This window comes from Sus scrofa, chromosome 2 (assembly GCF_054392235.1).
Source record: "Sus scrofa isolate SSC_HxYL_T2T_F1_AM1 chromosome 2, Sscrofa_HxYL_maternal_Yorkshire_Landrace_v2.0, whole genome shotgun sequence".
Classification (NCBI taxonomy): domain Eukaryota; kingdom Metazoa; phylum Chordata; class Mammalia; order Artiodactyla; family Suidae; genus Sus; species Sus scrofa.
In genome coordinates, this window is record NC_139384.1 from 76,964,870 (window position 1) to 76,986,411 (window position 21,542).

The 21,542-nt window shown below is 45.9% G+C and overlaps 1 protein-coding gene across 7 annotated transcripts in view; it reads right to left on the reverse strand.

Moving 5' to 3' along the window:
* MUC16 (mucin 16, cell surface associated) overlaps window positions 1-21,542 on the reverse strand; it is a 193,485-nt gene that overhangs the window by 89,807 nt on the left and 82,136 nt on the right. For all 7 annotated transcript variants that reach the window (XM_085012717.1, XM_085012714.1, XM_085012716.1 and 4 more), the window contains exons 4-6: window positions 19,693-19,800; window positions 3,431-9,337; window positions 992-1,096 (exon numbers count right to left, since the gene is read on the reverse strand). In XM_085012717.1, the coding sequence (XP_084868843.1) occupies window positions 992-1,096; window positions 3,431-9,337; window positions 19,693-19,800 (6,120 nt within the window). The remainder of the gene's footprint in view (window positions 1-991; window positions 1,097-3,430; window positions 9,338-19,692; window positions 19,801-21,542) is intronic.

A 21,542-nucleotide genomic window follows, 5' to 3' on the forward strand; every position in this document is an offset into this window, starting at 1 on the left:
GACGACATGTTTACTAAATTATTTTGGCCACAGGGGTCTTTGTCCTTTTGTTAAAGGGCATCCAAGCATCACAAGGGTTTGAAAGGTTTTCTGAATGTTGTTTTCTTCCCATGTCTACTGTCTCATCTCCACCATCCCATTTTTCTATCTCCTTTGTTAGTAAAGATGAATGATTTGTATCTCCTGGATATTCCAAGATTTTACCATTCCCTGTGCCTTTGCATGCAGCTCTCTCTTCTGTCCAGAATGTCATCATCAACTCTCTTTGACTTCCTGCCAAATTCCTCTTCATCATTTCAAACCCAGTTTAGATGTTACCTCCTCCACGAAGCCCTCCTTGTACAGTTCAAATCTGTATTTATTATATGTCTTTTTTTTTTCTTTTTATGGCCAAACCTGTGGCATAGAGAAGGAAGTTCCTGGGCCAGGGATCAAATCCGAGCGCAGCTGCAACCTATGCTGCAGTTACAGCAATGTCAGATCCTTTAACCCACTGCTTTGGCTGGTGACTGAACCCAAACTTCTGCAGTGACCTGAGCTGCTGCAGTGGGATTCTTAACCCACTGTGCCACAGTGGGAACTCTGATATTTATTATATACCTTTAAAGTTGCATCCTAATTATTTTGCTCCTTCGCTGTCTCCCCCACTGGACTACCGAGAACTCCCTGGGTGCAATGCCAGAGTACTTGCACCCTCATTTTATATCATAGTCTCTAAAAACAGCAAATGATTAATAAGCACTTTCAGAATTAAGTTAAACTGGGTTGAATTTGAGAAGCTCTATCCTTGAACAAAACTCACTCAGCATATTAGGAGGGAAGGAAAAGTCACATCTCCCTGGTACCATTTGACAAAGATCCAGCCGAGATAGGGAAGCCTGTAGCAACTCCACATAGTTCTTTCTCTAAAGAAACAAACATCTCCCTCTGGAACAGGAAATAAGGGCATTCGTAAGTCAGATTACGAGGAAGTAAGCAGAGATGAACCTACCTCCAACACTAGCAGAAGTGGATGCCAGGGGGACATGGATTGCAGTGTGTCCATGTGCGGCTTCATTGGGGAGCTTTGTGATGCGCTGCACAATGTCATTGGTCCCTGTAGGAGCGGGCAGAATGGAAACGTAGGGTGACTCATCTCATTTGGAAGGAGAACATGGAGTAAATGGATCCACTTAATTTGGCTACACAGTTCAATTCTTCTCAACCAGCTGTATGGATGGGAGCCAGGGCTATGTGCCATGAGTGGCGATACCCAGCCACAGACCCATCCATTTACCCAGAAAGTTGTCCATCTTTCCATCTATCTATCCCTATATCTACCCATTTATTCTTCCAGCCATCTTTCTTTTTATCCTTTCTTCCTTCCATGCATCTTTCCTTTCATATGTCCTCTCTCCTTTCAACTTTTCATCTCTGTTCCCTTCAGTCTTTATTTCCTTCTGACCTTTCTGCTATCCACCTTCCTTATTTTCATCCTTCCTTCTCTGCATCCATCTTTTCTTCTTCCATTTATCCATCACTCCATTCTTCCTTTCTTCCTTCCTCCCATCCAACCACATTCATACCTTCTCACAAGACCACTCCTCACTTGCTTATTGAACACCCATCACTCAACTACTGAGTTTAAGTCAGGGATCAACAGCCATCAATGCATCTAACTGGATTGGGAATTGTTAAAATTAGTTTGAGAAATAATTGAATCATCCTCCTACATGTAGTGTCTCCTGAATAGGTGCTGGAGTAGGTAGAGGGCCTCACTGGATTTGTGTCCAGAACAAAATCTGGGGTCTGAGTCAACTTATCAGAGGAATGGAATCCTCTGAGAAGTACCCTCCCTCATCTACTGCTCTTTTGCAGGTGATGTTTCTTCTTCTAGGGCGTGGTACCTCCCACATCCACAGATACTTTATTCCCTCAATTTACATTCAATCACATTTTTTTTTTAAAGACTGCACTTGTGGCACATGCCAGTTCCTGGGCTAGGGGTCAGGGTTAGGGGTTGAATCTGAGCTGCACCACAGCCACAGCAACATTGGATCCACGCTGCATCTGCAACCTATAGCACATCTTGCAGCAACACTGGATCCTTAATCCACGGATCAAGGCCAGGGACTGAGCCTACATCCTCACAGACACTGGGTCATGTTCTTAACCCGCTGAGTCACAACAGGAACTCCTCAATCACTTTTTCTATCATTTCCCCCTTAATTTTGACTGTTCTCAGTATAGAAAGTCTCAGGGCAGGGGGTGAATCCCTCCTTTTATCTATGTGTTACTTCGTCTGTGTTTTCTATCCTCTAAACCTCACTGATGTTCTCTTCATTAGAATCCCTGAGGACCCACGTGTTGTCAAAGAACTTCTCACTTCATTTCCATTTGGCTATTCTGTAGCATTTGACAGAACTGACAATTCTTCCATCTTAAAACTCTCCCTTCCTGGGGCTTCTAGGAGGCCAGAATCTCTTGCTTTCTCTCTCTTTTTTTATTTTTTATTTTCTTTTTAGGGCTGCACCTGCAGCACATGGAAGTTCCCAGGCTAGGGGTTGAATTGGAGCTGTAGCTGCTGGCCTACACCACAGCCACAGAAACACGGCATCCAAGACGTCTGTGACCTACATTACAGCTCACGGCAATGCTGGATCCTTCACACACTGAGCCAGGTCAGGGATTGAACCCACATCCTCACCAACATTATGTTGTGTTCTTAACCTACTGAGCCACAACAGAAACTCCTCTTGCTTTTTCTCCCACCTCTCTGAACATTTCTGCTAAGCCTAGTGGTTAAGAGCCATATAGTCTGAGTTCTTTCTTATCACTTATCAGCTTTATGATCTTAATCAAATTACTTAACCCCTCTCTATACCAGTTTACTCATTTGCAAAAATGGGCTTATGATAATCCCATGTGTTCTGGTAAGGATTAAATAATTAACAGTGTAGCATTTTACAAGGAATAAGTGTTCTATAAATATTTGTTACTATTTTCATGGTCATCAGCATTAGTAGTAATGTGAGGACATCTGTCACGGTGCTGTAATTATTCAAATACTTGCTTTTTTTTTTTTTTTTGCTTTTTAGAGCTGCACCTGCAGCATATGAAAGTTCCCAGGCTAAGGGTCGAATCAGAGCTGCAGCTGCAGGCCCATGCCACGGCCACAGCAATGCAGGATCAGAGCTGCATCTGAGACCTACATCACAGCTCATGGCAATGCCGGATCCTTAACCCACTGAGCAAGGCCAGGGATCAAACCCAAGTCCTCATGGATACTGCTCATGTTTGTTTCCACTGTGCCACAACGGGAACTCCTAGATCAACATATGTTTGCTAAAGAATTTCTGATGCAGGATAAACTCCTCACTAACTCCTTTTTACCTCTCAGGAAAGAAATCAAGCCCCAAGTGATGAGATTGTAGGAGCTGTGGGTCCTTACTTGCTAACTGTGTTGGGTGTGGAGGAACTTGAGAAGAACTTGTCACTGTTCCCAAACCAGTACTCTCTGTCACCTTGGGATCCATAACGGCTGGTAGCAATGTCTGGACTGGCTGGGTCCCAGTCTTCAAAGTACTGACCGTAACCCAGGGTCTTCCAGTGGTGCTGCTGCTCTCTGCTTTCATGGTGTCACTTGAACTTGGAGTTGCCGGGGAAGAAGTAATCCAGGGAGGGTGTGGGCTGGTTGAAGAATGGGTGGGAGGTGAGGTTGAAGAGGGGGAAGGTGCTGAAGCTGAAGAAGGTAGGCTCTCCGCAGCGGCGGACACAGTAGTAACCTCAGGGCCTGACTCTGTCCTAGAAGATGCACGAACTAAGGAGGTAGCCAAGATGGCACCTGGAATTCCAGAGGTGACAAAGGAAGCTGGGGCCTCTGATGCAGAAGGTGTCAGTGTGTTAGCAAGAAGGGTCTCCATTGAAGAGAGCATATCCATGCCTAGGTTGTGAGGACTTTCTGACACTGGCACAGAAAGATTGGATTCTGGGACAGTTATGCCAGCAGATCCTGTGACAGAGGGAGGAGCATAAGAACGTGCGAGTGTTTCTGTGGGAGTTTCAGTACCCTGTGTAGAGAGAGGCTGACCTGGGACTGATAATTTCACAGAAGAGGTAGTCTCAGGACTCTCTGAACTGTGTGCGGACAGAGGAGATGAAGGTGTGTTTGTGAATGTGCTTGAGCTGGATGCCAGGGCTCTGCTTGTCTCCCTCAGTCCAGCAATGAGGTGGGAAAATGTCTTTGTCTCAAATGCTGTGGTCTTGAAGGAGGAAGGCATTGAAGTGGCAAGAGGGGTCTCATCCATGGAGGAAGCTGTGCCCCTGGGGTATGTGGCGCTGGATGACTCAGCGTAAATTGGGACCGAGGAACTTGGTTCATGTCCAGAACTGCTGGAACCCCCAGTGGTCATTGTTGTGTCTACAGAAGGGAGAATTTTTGCCATATCTATGGAGAATTCGGAAGTGGACAGTATCTCAATGGTGGTGCTGATCACGCTTGTGGGTGAACTGGTCTCAGGCTCTAAGCTTGGACCCAACCTGTCTGTGGTCTTCACCAGACCGTGGGTGAGAAGTGAGGTCACAGGGAAAGGAGAGGAGGGGATCCTTGCTTGTGACATGGAGGGCTCAGGGGAGGGTGATGGCACTGCAGGCGGAGGCGCTGGGGAAGATGGAGAGCCTGTTTCTTCCATAGAGGAAGGGCTTGTCCCAGATGCATCCTTAGGACCTCTGCTCCTGAGAGTGGCTATCTCTGAGTGGGTAAAACTCTGAGTCACAGCCAAATTAGTCCCTGCCGCAGAAGCTTTGGTCGATGTGTCCAAGGTAAGTGTACCCCATGACACAGCTGCAGGGAGACCCATTTGGGTGGTGATGGTCATTTCTGCAGATTCTGTGGTGACTGGGGAGGTAGAGGGCCTGGTGATTGTGCCTGCAGGGATGTTTGGTGACACCACGGACTGAACCAGGGTAGGGATGGATGTGCTGCCAGAGGAGATGGGTTCTGTGCCAGAGACCTCAGTAGTAGTATCAGTGGGCACTCTGGAAGTGACAGTGATGTTCTCTGTGGCTGAGCTGATCTGCTGGATGGTGCTGGTCTCCCTCAGGTCAGGGGTCAGAGAGGATGTTGAGTCTGTCTTAGTTGGTGTAATTTCAGAAGAGTGAGACACTGATGTGGAAACAGCAGTGTTCCTAGAGGTGGAAGAAGTCACCATTGGAGACATGGCACTATCTGGCTTTGAGTCAGCTGGGGCAGAGGAATGTATTTCTTGTCCAGAAGTTGTGAGGGCCCCGCTGGTCACTGCTGTGTTTTCAGAAGAGCAAATGGCCTCTGTACCTGTGGAGGCTTCAGAAGTGGACAGTATCTCAATGGTGGTGCTGATCATGCTTGCAGGTGAACTAGTCACAGGCTCTAAGCTTGGACCCAACCTGTCTGTGGTCTTCACCAGACCGTGGGTGAGAAGTGAGGTCACAGGGGTAGGAGAGGAGGGGTTCCTCGCTGGTGACGTGGAGGGCTCAGGGGAGGGTGACATCATAGCAGGTATAGGTGCTGGGGAAGATGGAGAGCCTGTTTCTTCCATGAAGGAAGGGGTTGTCCCAGACACATCTTCAGCCCCTTTGCTCATAGAAGTCATTATCTCTGTGTGTAGAAGTCCCTGGGTCACAGCTGCATGGATCCCCACCATGGATGATGTGATTGGTGTGTCCTGGGGAGGTGTCCTCTGTGATACAGCTACAGAAGGACCTTTTTCAATGGTCACAGCTCTTTCTGTTGATTCTGTCCTTGTGAGGAAAGTAAAAAGTGTTGTGATATTTTCTGTGGAGTTTATTGGTGACCCAGTGGAAGCTGAAGGGCCTGGACTGAGTCTACCACTAGACGAGATGTCCTCTGTCCTTGTCACCTCAGTAACAGAACTAGTGCTCTCATCGGGAAGGACAGTGACTGGCTCTGGGGATGAGCTGATCTCCTTAGAGGTCCTGGTTTCCCTCACTCTAAAGGTCAAGGTGGAACTTGTCTCAATTCTTGTTGTCTCAGAGAAGTTAGACCTTGATGTGGAAACCATAGTTTTCCCTATGGTGGTGGTAGTATTGATTGGAAATATGGCTTTGGATGGCCCTGAGTCAGATGAGACAAAGGAACGTGATTCATGTTCAGAGTTGGTGGTCCCCACCTTGGTTACTACTGTGTTTTTGGAAGGATCTGTACTTGAGATTTTCCCTTGATAGGGGCTGGCATCCCTCAGTCCAGGGGTCATGGAGGATATTGGCTCTGTCTCAATCTTTGTAGATTCAGAAGAGTCTAGAATTGATGTGGAAGCAGTGGTGTCCCTTATGGTAGAAAAGATCATCCTTGGAGATGTGGCTTTGGATGGCTCTGTGTTGGCTGGGACGGTGAAGTGTGATTTGTGTGGTGAACTTGTGATCCCCATGGTGGTTACTGCAGTGCTTTTTGAAGGATGAATTGTTTGTGTATCTGTGGTGGCTTCTAAAGTGGTCAATATCTCATTCGAGATGCTTTTCCCCCTTTTGGGTGTACTGGTCATGGGTTCCAAGCTTGTGTCCCACATGTCTGTGGTCTTTCCCAGGCCAGAGGTGAGAACTGAGGTCATGGAAACAGAAGAGAAGGTACTGTGTTCTTGTAATGTAAAAAGCGCAGGAGAAGGTGAAGTTGTGGCAAGGATGGCTTCTTGAGAAGAGGGAGACCCGGTTTTTTCCACAGAGGGAGAGTTTATCCAAGATGAATCTTCGGAAGCTTTGCTCATGGGAGTAGTTGTCTCTGACTGTGGAAACTGCCGAGTCACAGCCAAGTGGGTTCCTTCCCAGGAGGTCACAGTTGATGTGCTCAAGGTAAATGGCCTTTGTGTTGTAGCACTAGGAGGAGCCGTTTGGGTAGCGATGGTCATTCGTGAAGACTCTGTCATGGCAGAGAAGGCAGAAGGCCTGGTGATTCCTGATGAACCTATGGACTGAGTTAGACCTGGGCTTGAAACTCTGTCTGAGGTAGTGACTTCTGTCCTGGAACCTCTGGTAATAGCAAAAGAACTTGGGGAATGGACAGTGCTTATCTCCGTGGTTGAGTTGGTACACACTGACTCCCTCAGTTCAGTGGTCAAGGGGTAATCAAGCTCTGTTCCAGCCCTTGTGGATTCAGGTGGGGTAGTTGTTGATGTGGAAACAATGGTATTCACCATGATGGAGGTAGTATTCATTGGGTGTGTGTCCATGAATGACTCTGAGTAGGGTGGGACAGTGGAATGAAGATTATGTTCAGAACTTGGGGGCCATACTGTTGTAGCTACTATGTTTGTAGATGAGTGAATTGCCTTTTTGTCTGGGGAAGATTCAGAAATGGCTGTTCTCCCAGAGGCGCTACTTTTCCAACTTGGAGGTGAAGTTGTCTCAGATTCTGAGCTTATGCCCAGTTGATCTGTGGTCATTAATAAGCCTGGGGAGTCAGTAATCTCCTTGATGGTCCCTCCTGAGACAGAAGAGACATTGATCACCTCGGTGTTCAGGGGTGTGCTTGAGCTTGACTCTTCTTCCCCCATCTGGGAATGAGATAGAGCTCTTGCTTCTGTTGTAGGAGTCCTTAGCCCATTCCCCTGGGAGGCTGGATCTGGAGTTCTTACTGTGTATGGGATTAAATCCAGAGTTGCTGCTTCTGGTCTAAACACATGCCCTGGATCTGCAGAGGTTGTGGTGGGAAGCTGGGTAGAACCTTGCTCTGTGTCTTGGCTGGCAAGATCTGGCCTCCCAGATAAAGTGACTTTAGCATTATTTACCATTGTAGCAGGTGAGACCCCACTTGTAGTGTCCCCTATAGAGGATGGCAGCTGTGCGGTATCTGGGCTGATCGTGTTCTCCAAAGGGAGTTCTGGAGGAGTGGTGACCCCCTGAAAAGATGAGGTAGTGTTAACAACTGATGACATGGAAGTCTCAGTGGTCTGGGCAAGAGTAGATCGAGAATCAAGCATTGAAGTGGAAAGGAGGCTCTTTGAGGTGATCTTTGTATTTGGATGGTCAGTAGAAGGCGTTGAAACATATACAGCTTCTGTTTCTCCTTGACTGGGAGTCCAACTTGTGCCCAAAATGTCAGCAACTGAGGTGCTCATCATCTCGACACCAGATGTTGAGATGGGTATAGATGCAGTTGTGTCCAAAAGACTCACTGTCCTTGCACTTGTGCTGGCCTCTGTCTTTTCAGCCAAACTGTAGGAGGATGGGATAGCTAGGCTGGTTCCAATGACTGTCACCAGGTCATCGGGGGTAGACACAGAGACTGATTCAGTGCTTACTGCTAAGGATGAAGTTGTGCCCATTGTAGAAATTGCTTTAGGAGAACCTGTGACTTCCAAGATTGAAGCCATGTCTATGGTAGTTGAGGGGCCTGATGTTAGGGCAGAAGCAGCTGTGGATGACCAGGAAGGAGGATGCTCTAGGGCAGATGTGCTGGTCTCAGAGGCCAGGCTGCTGTCCATGGTGCTCACACTTCCCTTGGGCTTGAGCATGGTAGTCAGGATTGAGTTGGTTTCCATGGTGGTGATAGTGGTGGTGACACCTGGAGTGGGGACTGTGGTTACATCCATGATGTTCACTCCCGTAGGAGATGAGGTCCATGAGAGTTGCCCAAGAGTAGAGGCAACATCACTAGTCCCTACACTTGTGATGGCCTCTGGCATCTTAGACCCCACTGAGGGGAATGCGACAGATGGTGAAAAGCTCAGTTTTCGTCCTAAGGCACTGGTGAGGCTGGTATTGGCTTGGTTTTCAGAGGTCAGAAAGCCTAATGTGGTTTGTTCTTTGGAAGTTATATGCAATGTGTCTGTGGCCTTAGAGGATTCACCAAGAGTCAGTTCACTACCAGTGGTCTGCTCTGACCATGGGTTAGTAGATGAATAAGCCTCACCCACAGACCTGTTGTTGCTTGCCTGTTCAACTGTCATCATCTTTTTACTCAGGACAGTGGAAGGAATGACTGTGGTGTTGACCCTTGTCTTGGTTATAAATTCAGATTTATCTGTTTCTGGGTTCATTATTACCATTTGGGTGGTTACAGTATCTGGGATGGCCACAGAGCCTTCAAGACCAGTGGAAGATGCGTTCAGAGAGACATGTGTGTCCACTGTGGTTCCTTCAGTGGAGCCAAGCCATAAGGAGAAATTCATTCCAGCTGTCCTTGGAATCAGAGTTGGGCTGCTTTGTGGACCAGTCTCTGTTTCCACTGTGGTTTCCACAGGGACAGTTGCTGTTGAAGTCTTCCAAGAATTTCCCAGAGGGTACCTGGTCTCTGGGCCAGTTCTGGGCTCGTTGGAGCTTGTGAGTTTGATGGCTGTAGTCAGTTCTGGAATTCTTGTGGACACACCTGTGATTAGAAAGCAAGTTGGTAGGAGATATTCAAAGGGTACAGAAGGGGGGTCCTTCTAGCTGACAGTATCATTTGTTCCTTCCTGTGATTTCAATTCACACTATTTCCTTCCTCTCCAGAAAAGAAAATGTTAGCCCTTCCATACCATACTTTCAAGTCTCTGTACACCAGGAACCATATTGACCATGCCCAACAATGGGTCAAAGTGGGATGAGGGCTTTGACCCATCTTGTTTGCTCAGGAGAAATTGTTACCTGGAACTCAGTATACTGCATACCCTACAAAGAAGGGTCCTTTGTACAAGGGAGGATGTGATGAACCCTGGACTCTACCTATACAATAGGCTTTACCTACCCTATTTTCACTTTTCTCATTGGAGCCTGCCGTTGATGAACCTGATTCTGCTTATAATTTCTGGCTCCACTAAATGTCCCAAGTCTTAGTTCACTGAAAAGCTACATAAGGATTTATATTTTAGAAGCAATAGAACAGAGGAGTGATATAATTCTTTTTTTTAAAACTTCACTGTCTTTCAAATTCACCTCCCTCTCTGCACCCTTTTCTTCTCCTTGAGAAAAACGACATTTAAGTGCGACAAAGGTGAGGAAAGCTTGACCTTCCAAGAGCACTCTTCCTGGGGACCATATTTTCACATTATTCTCACTAACGTGGCACAGCCAAGAACCATGATCCCTTCTCTACTGTTACAAAAGAAACCTACTTCACTTCAAGTCTGTATGTGCCCTCCCTGCCAACATAGATTCCAGGGATTATCTCTGATCTAAAAAGATCTTTCACCCTGGGGCTAGAGAAAGTATGTAGAGAAATGACCCTGTGGCATTTTTCTCTACTGAATTGATTGGCAACTGATTCTCCTGCTGAATCATATAAATTACTAAGGTGAAGAAATAAAGTGTTCCATTGATACAGTCTGTAGGAAAAAGTAATCCATATCCCCAGAGTGGCAAGAATTCAAAAAAATCTATTTCAAACATAGTCATTTTACTTCCTTGAAAAAAAAATCCAACTTTTGGCGTTCTCTGATGGCACAGAGCATTAAGGATCCAGGATTATCACTGCTGTGGCTCAGGTCGCTTCTGTGGCATGGATTCTATCCCTGGCCTGGAACTTCTGCATGCCATGGGCACAGCCAAAAAAAAAAAGGCCAAAAAAAAAAATCAAATTTTTGACCCCAGGGATGAAGGGAAAGGACTAAAATGAGATCACCTTGAAGGAAATAGAGAAGATGCTCATATGCTGATGATAGCCATAAGAGACATAGGGTTACTGGTTGGCCAAATGGTACCTCTATGTTCTTCTAGACTCAGCTTTTTTTTTTTTTTTTTTTTTTTTTTGTCTTTTCTAGGGCTGCACCCGTGGCATATGGAGGCTCCCAGGTTAAATCAGAGCTGTAGCTGCTGACCTACACCACAGCCATAGCAATGCGGGATCCGAGCCGCTTCTGCAACCTACACCACAGCTCACAGCAACACTGGATCCTTAACCCACTGGGCGAGGCCAGGGATCAAACCCAAAACCTCATGGTTCCTAGTCAGATTTGTTTACCACTAAGCCATGATGGGAACTGCTTGACTCAGTTTCTTAGCGATGGTTACCATAGACTCATCAGCCCCTGAAGTAGGTGATAGCGGTGTGACCTTTGCATTCCCTATGAATATGGATCTATGAGGAACATTCTCACTAGACACTGGCTTAGCTATACCCTCATTTGTCTCCAAAAAGGCATTTAAAGCTTAACTGACTTTTTTCCATTAAATCAAACCCTCAAGATGATCATAAAGGATGGAAAGCTTTTTTAATTGTGGGAACAGCTGATCTGATTGGTCTTGAACCTACAAATTTTTTTAACTCTTTGTCTCCTTAGAACCAGTAAGGTCTTCATCACTCTAGTATACCTTAACTCATTTTGAAATATTCATCTGTAAAATGGGTGTAATACAGCAAAACTGGTGTAGTTATTGAGGAGTTCCACTCCTGGTTAAAAATCTGTGAGTGATTTTTTTAGACCCAACCATAGGCAATTACCACAAGAATAATAGCTTCAAAGAGGAAATCTGTCCTCCCCACACAAGAGTTGGTGCACAGCCAGTACACTGAAGTCACTCAAGGGAGTTACAGTCAAGGACTTGGGTCCCTCTTGGTGTGGAGAAAAGTAAACCCTCCTACACTGTTGGTGGCAATGTAAATTGGTGCAGCCACTATGGAGAACAGTGTAGAGGTTCCTTAAGAAACTAAAAATAGAGTTATATGATCCTGTGATCCCACTCCTGGGCATATATCTGGAGAAAACTAAAACTTGAAAAGATACATGCACCCCTATGTTCATAGGAGTATTATTTACTACAACCAAAACATGGAAGCAACCTAAATGTCCATCAACAGATGGATAAAGAAGATATGGTGTATAAATAAAATGGAATATTACTCAGCCATTAAAAGTGAAATAACACCATTTGCAGCAACATGGATGGACCTAGAGGTTATCAAACTAAGCAAAGTAAATCAGAAAAAGACACAAATACTATATGATATCGCTTATATGTGGAATCTAAAATATAACACAAATCAACATATCTATGAAACAAAAACAGACTCACAGACATAGAGAACAGATCTGTAGTTGCCAAGAGGAAAGGAGAATGGGGGGAAGGAAGAATTGGGAGTTTGGGATTAGCAGAGGCAAACTATTATATATAGGATGGATAAACAACAAGGTCTTACTACATAGCACAGAGAACTATATTCAATATCTTGTGATAAACCATCATGGAAAAGAATATGAAAAAAAATATATGTATAACTGGGTTACTTTGCTGTACAGCAGAATTTAACACAACATTGTAAATCAACTATAGTTCAATGAATTTTTTTAAAATCCTAGAAAATAAAATCTAGGTTTTATTGGATATCTTATATTATGTATGTTATTCAGTAGTCGTGATTAAAACCTAAGTATGAACTTTCCCTATTTTATCTCTAAAAGCTACACATTAAGTAAAAGTCAAAAATGTCTTAAAAAAAAGAGAGAATGAAATAATGCCATTTGCAGTACCATGAATGGACCTAGAGATTATCATACTAAGTAAAGTCAGCCAGACAAAGACAAATATTATATGATATCACATATATGTGGAATCTAAAAAAAAAAAAGATACAAATGAATTTATTTCAAAAAGAGACTCACAGACATAGAAAACAAATTTATGATTACCAAAGGGAAAAAGGGATTAGGGAGAGGTATAAATTAGGAGTTTGGGATTAACATACACATACTACCATATACAAAAGAGATAACCAACAAGGAACTGTTGTATAACACAGGGAACTAGACTTACTATTTTATAATAATCTACCTATAAGGGAAAAGAATCTGAAAAAGAATATATATTATATATTTATATATTATATATACATAATATATTGACATATATTAAGAATCTGAAATGAATATAGATTACATTAATATAAATATTACATATAATATATAAATATATATTAATGAGTTGTGCTGTACACCTGAAACTAACACAATATCATAAATCAACTATACTTCAATAAAAAATAAAAAGACATGGGCCCCTCTTGACCAACCATGCACTTATGCATATTTGCATTCCTAGACCAGGAGCCTTCATTCCTAAGTCTTTTTACCTGGCGCCTTTTTTCAGACCTCTGCTGAGTTTTTTGTTTGTTTGTTTTGCCTTTTCTAGGGCCACACCCGCGGCATATGGAGGTTCCCAGGCTAGGGGTCCAATCGGAGCTGTAGCCACCAGCCTAAGCCACAGCAACGAGGGACCCAAGAACTCAGCAGAGGAGTTCCCCTCATGGCACAGTGGTTAATGAATCTGACTAGGAACCATGAGGTTGTGGGTTTGGTCCCCGGCCTTGCTCAGTGGGTTGAGGATCTGGCGTTGCTGTGAGCTGTGGTGTAGGTTGCAAAAGCGGCTCGGATCCCGAGATGCTGTGGCTCTGGCGTAGGCCAGCGGCTACAGCTCCGATTCAACCCCTAACCTGGGAACCTCCATATGCCACGGGAGTGGCCCTAGAAAAGGCAAAAAGACAAAAAAAAGAAAAAAAAAAAGGCGGAGAGGAAGAACTTTAGGACATTTTCCCTGTTCTCAGTCCTTTTCCACTCCCACCCTGCAGTCCTCCTCCTCCTGGCTCCTAGGCCCATAAAATATCAGAAACGTTTGTTCAAGTTCCCTTCAACAGTAAGACTACCCCCACATCTATGCTGCTCCACCTGATCCTTGACCTGAACACCATCCCATGGGGGAAAACGGAAAAAGGGAATTGGTGCTTTCTTCAGTTTTACCTCTTTCTTATACTATGATTAAGTACTTGACTGTTACTTTCATTTTTGGCTTGTTTTAAACAACTGCTCCAACGCCTGGCAGTTCCATACTCTATCTCCAGTTCAGTGGAACCTCGCACAGATGTTATAATGGTTCAGGCATGCAACTAACAGAATTAGCAATCAAAAATTCCTCTTTTCAATGTATGTATTGGTATGACTGGGTCACTCTGCTGTACAGCAGAAATTGCACAGTGCACTGTAAATCAACTATAATTGGAAAAGTTTTTTAAAATGTTTTTTTTTTTTTTTTTTTTTTTGTCTTTTGTTGTTGTTGTTGCTATTTCTTGGGCCGCTCTCGTGGCATATGGAGGTTCCCAGGCTAGGGGTTGAATCGGAGCTGTAGCCACCGGCCTACGCCAGAGCCACAGCAACGTGGGATCCGAGCCGCCTCTGCAACCTACACCACAGCTCACGGCAACGCCGGATCGTTAACCCACTGAGCAAGGGCACGGACCGAACCCGAAACCTCATGGTTCCTAGTCGGATTCGTTAACCACTGCACCACGACGGGAACTCCTAAAATGTTTTTTAAAATTTCTCTTTACAGAGTTCCCTTCATGGCTCAGTGGTTAATGAACCCGACTAGGATCCATGAGGATGTGGGTTCAATCCCTGCCTTCGCTCAGTGGGTTAAGGATCTGGCATTGCCATGAGCTGTGGTGTATGTCGCAGATGTGGCTCAGATCCCTCAATACTGTGACTGTGGTGTAGGCCAGTGGCTGCAGCTTTGATTCAGCCACTAGCCTGGGAACTTCCATATGCCATGGGTGTGGCCCTAAAAAGCAAAAAAACAAAAAAACAAAACAAAAAAAAAAAACAAAGGTGGATTCTGCCTAGGAGGTATAAAGTGGATCCCTGACAGCAACCTTCTCTTCTCCCATTCAGTCACTACCACAAAAGCTTAGAATTCCAATGCAAAGGAATTCAGGGTTCTTACTTATAAAGGACGTGGAGTTGTCAGGGATGGGAGCGGATGGAACACTACAGGAGGGGAGATTTCCTTGGGGAGTGTAGTCTCAGCTATGTCAGACGTGGGGGCCTTGGGTGCTTTATTACTGGCCCCTGAAGGGGTGTCCACAGTGGTCATCTCGGGGCTCCTGACCTCTAATGTAGCAGGACTAGGGGGCCAGAAGGAATCTGCTGGGGAGCCCGTACCTGGGAAGGCTGTGGTTTCCTGGGATTGAAAGTTTGCGGATGATGTTGATGATGTCAGTCCCGAAGTAGGAGGAAGTGAAGTGAGGACCCTGGGTCCCCTTGCTTCAGAGGAACTAGGGGAAGGTGAGCTTAAGCTGGGAAAAGACACTGGAGAAGATGGAAATCTGGTTTCTTTTGGGGAAGGGCTTCTCTGTGGCAGTGTCTCTGGACCTCTGCTCACTGCCGGGGTCATCTCTGAGAGCAGAAAGCTCTGAGTCAAGTCCAGGGGTACCCATTCCCAGAAATCTCTGGTTGTTTGGTCCAGAGTCAGGGCATCCCTAGGTATAACCCTAGAGGGACCTGTTGATGTTGTCGAGATAATATGGGAAGCCTCTGTCATGAGAGAGGGGGTGGAACTGTGGGTGCTCATTCCTTTGGAGATATTGGGTGTCCCCGAGGACTGAGCAGAGCCTGGGTTGGATACACCATCAGGAGAAGAGAACTCAGTCCTGGTGACCTCAGGAGGAGCAGCACTATACACTTGAGAAAGGACCATGTTTCCATCTGTGGCTGAGCTGGTATCCTGAGAACTACTGGTCTCCCTCAGCCCAGAGGTTTGGGTCAAGACAGGTTCTTCCTTAGTCCTGGTAGACATGGAATAAATAGAGAATGATTGAGATGGGTTGGTGGCTTCCACAGTGGATACTGAAGAAATGGTCTTGTGTGACCCTGAGTGTGTGAGGGCAGAGGAACACGGCTCGCAGCAAGAACTGATAGCCCCATAAGTGGTCACTGTTGTATCTGTCAAAGGCTTTGTCTCTATGTCTCTGATGGTCTTGGGAGTGGGCAATGTGTCATGTGAGCTACTGGTCCAGACTGGAGATGTAGTGAACCCAGATGCCATGCTCATGCCCACCAGATCTGTGGTCTTCAGCCATCCAGGAAAGTGAAAGGACTCATCCATGGACCCTGGTAAGAAGGAAGAGCTTGAGGCCAGGTCTGCTGTGAGCTGTGTGGTCAAACTTGTCTGTACTTCACTTATAGAGATGGATGAATGTGTCATCCCTGATGCAGGAGCCCTTAGACTCTGTCCCTGGGTACTTGAACTGAGAGTCAGGGTTTCCCCTGGGAATATGGTCTCTGTGGGAAGGGTAACTGAGACAGTGGACCTCTGTCTTGAAGTTGTAAGAATCAGGGTAGGGGGCGGCACAGAACTCTGCTCTGGCTCTCTGCTGGTGAGCACAAGAGCCCCTGTGACAGACACTTCAGTGCTGCTGGCCATCTGAGGCAAGGTGAGCCCATCTGTCATGATCCTTGGAGGGGATGGTAGCAAGGAGATGGATGAGCTATCACAGGACCCTGAGGTGGTGTCTTGGGATCTTGTGGTTCCCATGTGAATTGGACCTGTTACAGATGCTGAAGACAAAGATCTTCTGGTGGCCATGTTCAATGTTGAGACATCAGGCATGAAAATGGGAGGGGAGCCATTTGTGTCTGTCTGTGTGCCTGGCTTGTTACAAAAAGTACTAGAAACAGGGAGGGCTGTTATTTCAGGTCCTTGGGGGAGTCGAGTGTGCACCTGAAATCTCAGGGAATGAAGTGCTCACCTTCTGGTCATCAGGAAAAGTTGCAACAGAAACGGATGTGCCTGTGTTCCCTGGACTTAGCCTTGTGCTCTGACTTCAGTGGTTTTATCGGGATAAGATGAGGGTAGAGTATCCAGAATGGTTCCAGTCTAAAGTTGCAGAATGATGGGTAGATCCTGCTGTGGTGGCTGTTACTAAGGAAGAAAATGTTCTTCCTGTGTTACTGACCTTGGGAAAACCAGTGACATATAAGTGGACAGCTGTGTCTGTGGCAGTCCATGGAGACTCAGGCCCTGGTGCTTGAGTGTTTTCTGTGGCCTTGGACCTTCTCTAAGGGCTAGGCATTGTAGCTGAAACTGAACTTGCACCCCTGGGGCTGGAGGTAATGAACTCCAGAGTGAGGTCCCCACCCTTGCTTGTTAGCTCTGCAGGAGATGATGTCACAAAAAGGGCCCCAGGTGTAGATGTAATTTCTGCATCTCCAGTCCTGTGATGGACTCAGACTTTGGCCCCCCTAAAGGGGAGGTAGCAGAAAGAGAGGAACCAGTTTTCTCTCTTATGCTACTGATCAGGCTGGGAGTGGCTAAACCTTCTGATCAATCAGAGGTCCAAGGCCCTGTTGGAATAGCATGGGTTCTGGGGGTGCTAACAGCCATGTCTGTATCCACAGAGGAGGCAGTCAGTGTCAGGTCACTCCTGGCTGTCTGCTCTGGGCCATGGGCTAGCAGATGAATAAGCATCACCCACATGTCTGCGTCTGAAGTCCAGCTGTCCTAGACTTTTCACTTTTCACTCAAGCAATGGAAAGAAAGATGGTGCTGACCCATATCATGGTTCTAAGCTCAGATTCATCTGTCACCGAACCTGCTGTTTCTTTAGGGATTGTTACTAAGCTTGCTGCAGAGTCTTGAAGGCTGATGCTCAAAGGGGCATGTGTGTCCATTATGGTCCCCCTGTGGAGCCAAGCCATGGGAACAAGTCCATTTCAGTTGGCTTAGGAGTCAGAATTGGGCTGAATTGCTGAATATTCTCTATGGTGCCTTTAGAAGTTGACTCTGGGAGGAGGGAAGCCATTGATCCTCTTGACTGGCTGGTCCCTTCTGGTGTCTCAGAGTATGTATTGGCTCAAGCCTCAGCTGGATATGAGGACAATGAGATCCTCATGAGAGCTACCAGCATTTCTGTTGAAGATTTTCTTGGATCCGTGGTTCTGATGGGCACGAGGGAGTCTGGTGCTGACACTCTCTGGAGCCATAGACTGAAGGTGGCTCTATCTCCCCGCAGTATCTGTGGGAGTGAACTGTTGGGCATCTCCCCCAAAAGAAGTTCCCACAGTGGTCCTAGTCTCATGGCCCCTGCTGGGTTCCTTGGAGTTTGGATTTATGGTATCTTCACGTTTTCTCTGGGCTTCTGGTGGGCAGGCTTGTAAATAAAACAGCTCTTCCGTTAGGAAGTTTGCAAGGAGGTGAAAAAGGGGGTTCTTCTGGTTTCGATTCTCCTTTCCAATCTTGACAAATCAGTTGAACACACCCTCTATCCATATTCTGTTCCTCTGGATGGCAGGGATCATATTATATCTAGCCCTGTGTCTAATATTAGTTATGAACTTGGTCTAGGCCTGTCTTGCTGGGCCCACTTTGGCACCCTCAGTCTCTATATTAGAGTGGCCTCCACGCAGACCTCTGTACCACAACTCCTGTCTTAGTGGAAGGTAAGGTTCTACCCAGGGACCTGGGAAAATGCTTCTTCCTTTTACTCGGTTTTTCCTTCTTGAGTCCAGGCTTCAGTCTATCTCTTTTAATCTGATGTCTGTCTTTATCCCCTAGACCTCAAAACTGAGTCTAACTGAAAGGCAGCTCTGTGGCTTGAGGTTTTTTGTTTGTTTGTTTGTTTGTCTTTTTATGGCAGCACCTGCAGCAAATGGAAATTTCCAGGCTAGGGGTTGAATAGGAGCTGCAGCTGCCAGCCTACACCACAGTCTTGGCAACACCAGATCTAAGCCACATCTGTGACCTACACGGAAGCCTGTGACAATGCTGGATCTTTAACCCACAGAGCCAGGCCAGGGATCAAACTTGCATCCTCATGGATACTAGTTAGGTTCTTAACCCACTGAGCCACAACGGGAAATCCCATGGCTTGGTTTTAACAGGGGAAGAGGTAGATCAAGGCATCTTACTTCCTATGTATTTTCATAATCTTTTACTTCCCTCATCAGAAAAGGACAGAACTCTTTCACCTTCTAATACAGACGGGCATGTCAAATGATTGCTTTTAGGAACCTGCATAGCTGTGCTCATCAACCTAAGCACTTGAAGTGGACACCTCCTCTCAATGATTGGCCATGTATTGGAAGGTGTAACAATGGACGATAATTCTTGTACCTTATATTGTAATCATCACAGCGATGAATTGTCCCATAGAATAAACCCACAGCATCTCAGGTTTACTTTTCCTTCCTGACGGTAATGCCTAACCTTTTGAATAGTGCCTGATGCAGCAAAGCCCTTCATGATTGGCCAGCTAATTTCTGGAGTCTATTCCTAAGACAGAAGCAATAGTCTCTTATATATAGATATGTGAATTACTCAGAGTTTCTGTAGTGGCACAGTGGAAACGAATCCAACTAGGAACCATGAGGTTGTGGGTTCAATCCCTGGCCTTGCTCAGTGGGTTGAGGATCTGGTGCTGCCGTGAGCTGTGGTGTAGGTCGCAGATGTGGCTCAGATCTGGCGTTGCTGTGGCTGTGGCATAGGCTGGCAGCTGTAGCTCCAATTCGACCCCTAGCCTGGGAACCTCCATGTGCCATGGGTGTGGACCTAAAAAGACAAATAAATAAATAAATAAATAACTCAATAGAAGCAATTCCTATTTTAGAAGTCAATACATCTCCTTAAAAAGTATTATCAATAGACTCTGGATATAACTGGGAGTTCCCACTGTGGTGCAGTGGGTTAAGAATCCAACTATAGTGGCTTGGGTTACTGAGGAGGCACAGGTTCAATTCCTGGCCCAGCACTTGGGTTAAAGGATCTGGCATTGCTGCCGCTATGGCCTTGGTCATAGCTGGGGCTCAGATTCAACCTCTGGCCCAGGAACTTCCAAAGGCCGTGGGTACAGCCATTAAAAAAAGAAAGAAAAAGCCTGAGTACAAAAGCAAAAAAAGTTGTGATTACCTACCAGAACCTGGAACTCAGGCAGAGAGCAGGAGACGAGACTCAGGCACTGTGTACAAAGAGGATAATCATACATACCTAGACTGACAGTCTCCAGAGATATGGAGTCGCCCGTCAATAGCGTGCTGCTTCTAGGTGCCCCCTCACTCAGATCCATGGTGATGGTTGCCACAGACTCCTCAGACCCTGATGGAGCAAAGGATGGAAGTGTCAGCCTAGCATTCCCTCAAGAGGCACATCACAAGAAATACTCTTGCTAGAGAATGGATCAGCAATGTCCTCGTCCGTCCCTGAGAAGGCACACTGGAAGAAATAATTCTCTTCTTGGCATGGAACCAAACCCATAAGGTGGCCTGGGTTGTAGTTACTGAAGTGATCCTTGTTGATGGTAGGACTGCTGAATTTATTGGCCTAAAGCAAAAACATCTGGTGATATTCTGTCCTCCATCACCTCTAATGTATAAATTCACTATTGGTTCATTTTTCTCCACCATGGTTTGGACTCTTAAATCAGAGTAATATCATGGAATGGTTACATCAGATTAGTTAACATCTAAACATAACATTTCTTGATGTATCATTTATCCTTTTGTCATTCTTTTATGATTATTATCATGCATACTTCATATCTGGGAAGGGAAGGGGTAGGCTCTGACTGGAAGGAACTGACTTTGGGCTCCAGGATGCTAAAAGGATCTCTAGTTACTTATAGACAGTAGAATGATCCTATGAGGTATCTGGAACCAGAAAGGGGAAGTGAAGGATAATACAGAGACTGGTCCTGGAGTTAAGTGTGTCCCAAATCCAGGAGAATTTTCTGCCATATTTGTGTCATTGTATTGAGTGGTGTTTTCACTTATGTCTGTCCTGGTCCATCCTATCATGGCTGGCCTAGTGGTGTCAAGTATCCTTGGGAATTTACGACTTCCAGGGTGAATCTCTAGGCTGACGGATTTTGTTTTGGGGTTAGGTGTTTGTGGAGCTGAGCTCCTTCACTGGGCAGAATGAAGAGACCTGAGCTGAACTGGGAACCCTAGGATCTGTAGCAGTGATGTATGTGCTAGAAGTCCAGATATCACTGGAAATGGTCTTTCCAGAAACGGACATCTCAGGTAGGAACCCAGAGGAGTAAACTTCATTAGTCTCCTTTTTGCTATTGATACTAGAGTGCTGGTCTTCACCAGGGGACAGTGAGGGGTAGGTATGAGCCAGTTTTCACTGTTGAAGCCATGGTGAGGCTGGTGGGGCTGGGATTGTCTGAGGAGGAAGCTGTCATTCTCTGAGGAGGAAGTTGGATGTGTTTGTTGATTCAAGGTAGGTGCTGGAAGTAAAGATTGCCCCCCCCCCCTTTCTTCTTTTCTGCAGCACATGGAGTTCCCTGGCCAGGGATCAGATCTGAGCTGCAGTTGCCACCCAAGCCACAGCTGTGGCAATGCCGGATCCTTAACCCACTGTGCCTGGCTGGGGATCAAACCTATGTCCCAGGGCTCCCAAGATACTGCCAATCCCATTGCACCACAGAGGGAACTCCAAGACTCTCCTTTTTGATAACTACATTGAAGGAGCTGGAGTGCCCAGGGGAACAGAGGTATGCTTCCCTGTATCAACACTTCTTGAGGTATTACTTGGCGATAAGGAAGTCATAGAAGGTAAATTGTGAATGTTCTATTTACTAGTTTCAGCTGTGTCCATTAACATGCTTGTGGTGACTCTCCTGGTTGGAAATGTGGTCATTGTGACTTTGGAAGCAGGGGCAGAAGGAGACAAAGACAAAATGCTGAGCCAGTTGCTTCTGAAAGAGCCAGGCTCAGGAGATGAATGAACTGCAATTCTTTGTGGAGTCAGAGGTGGGCTGGTTCCATCCCCAGAAATTGTAATCTCCCAGGGGTCAAAGAATCGAGGACATCAGAAGATTCCTTCTTTTCTGA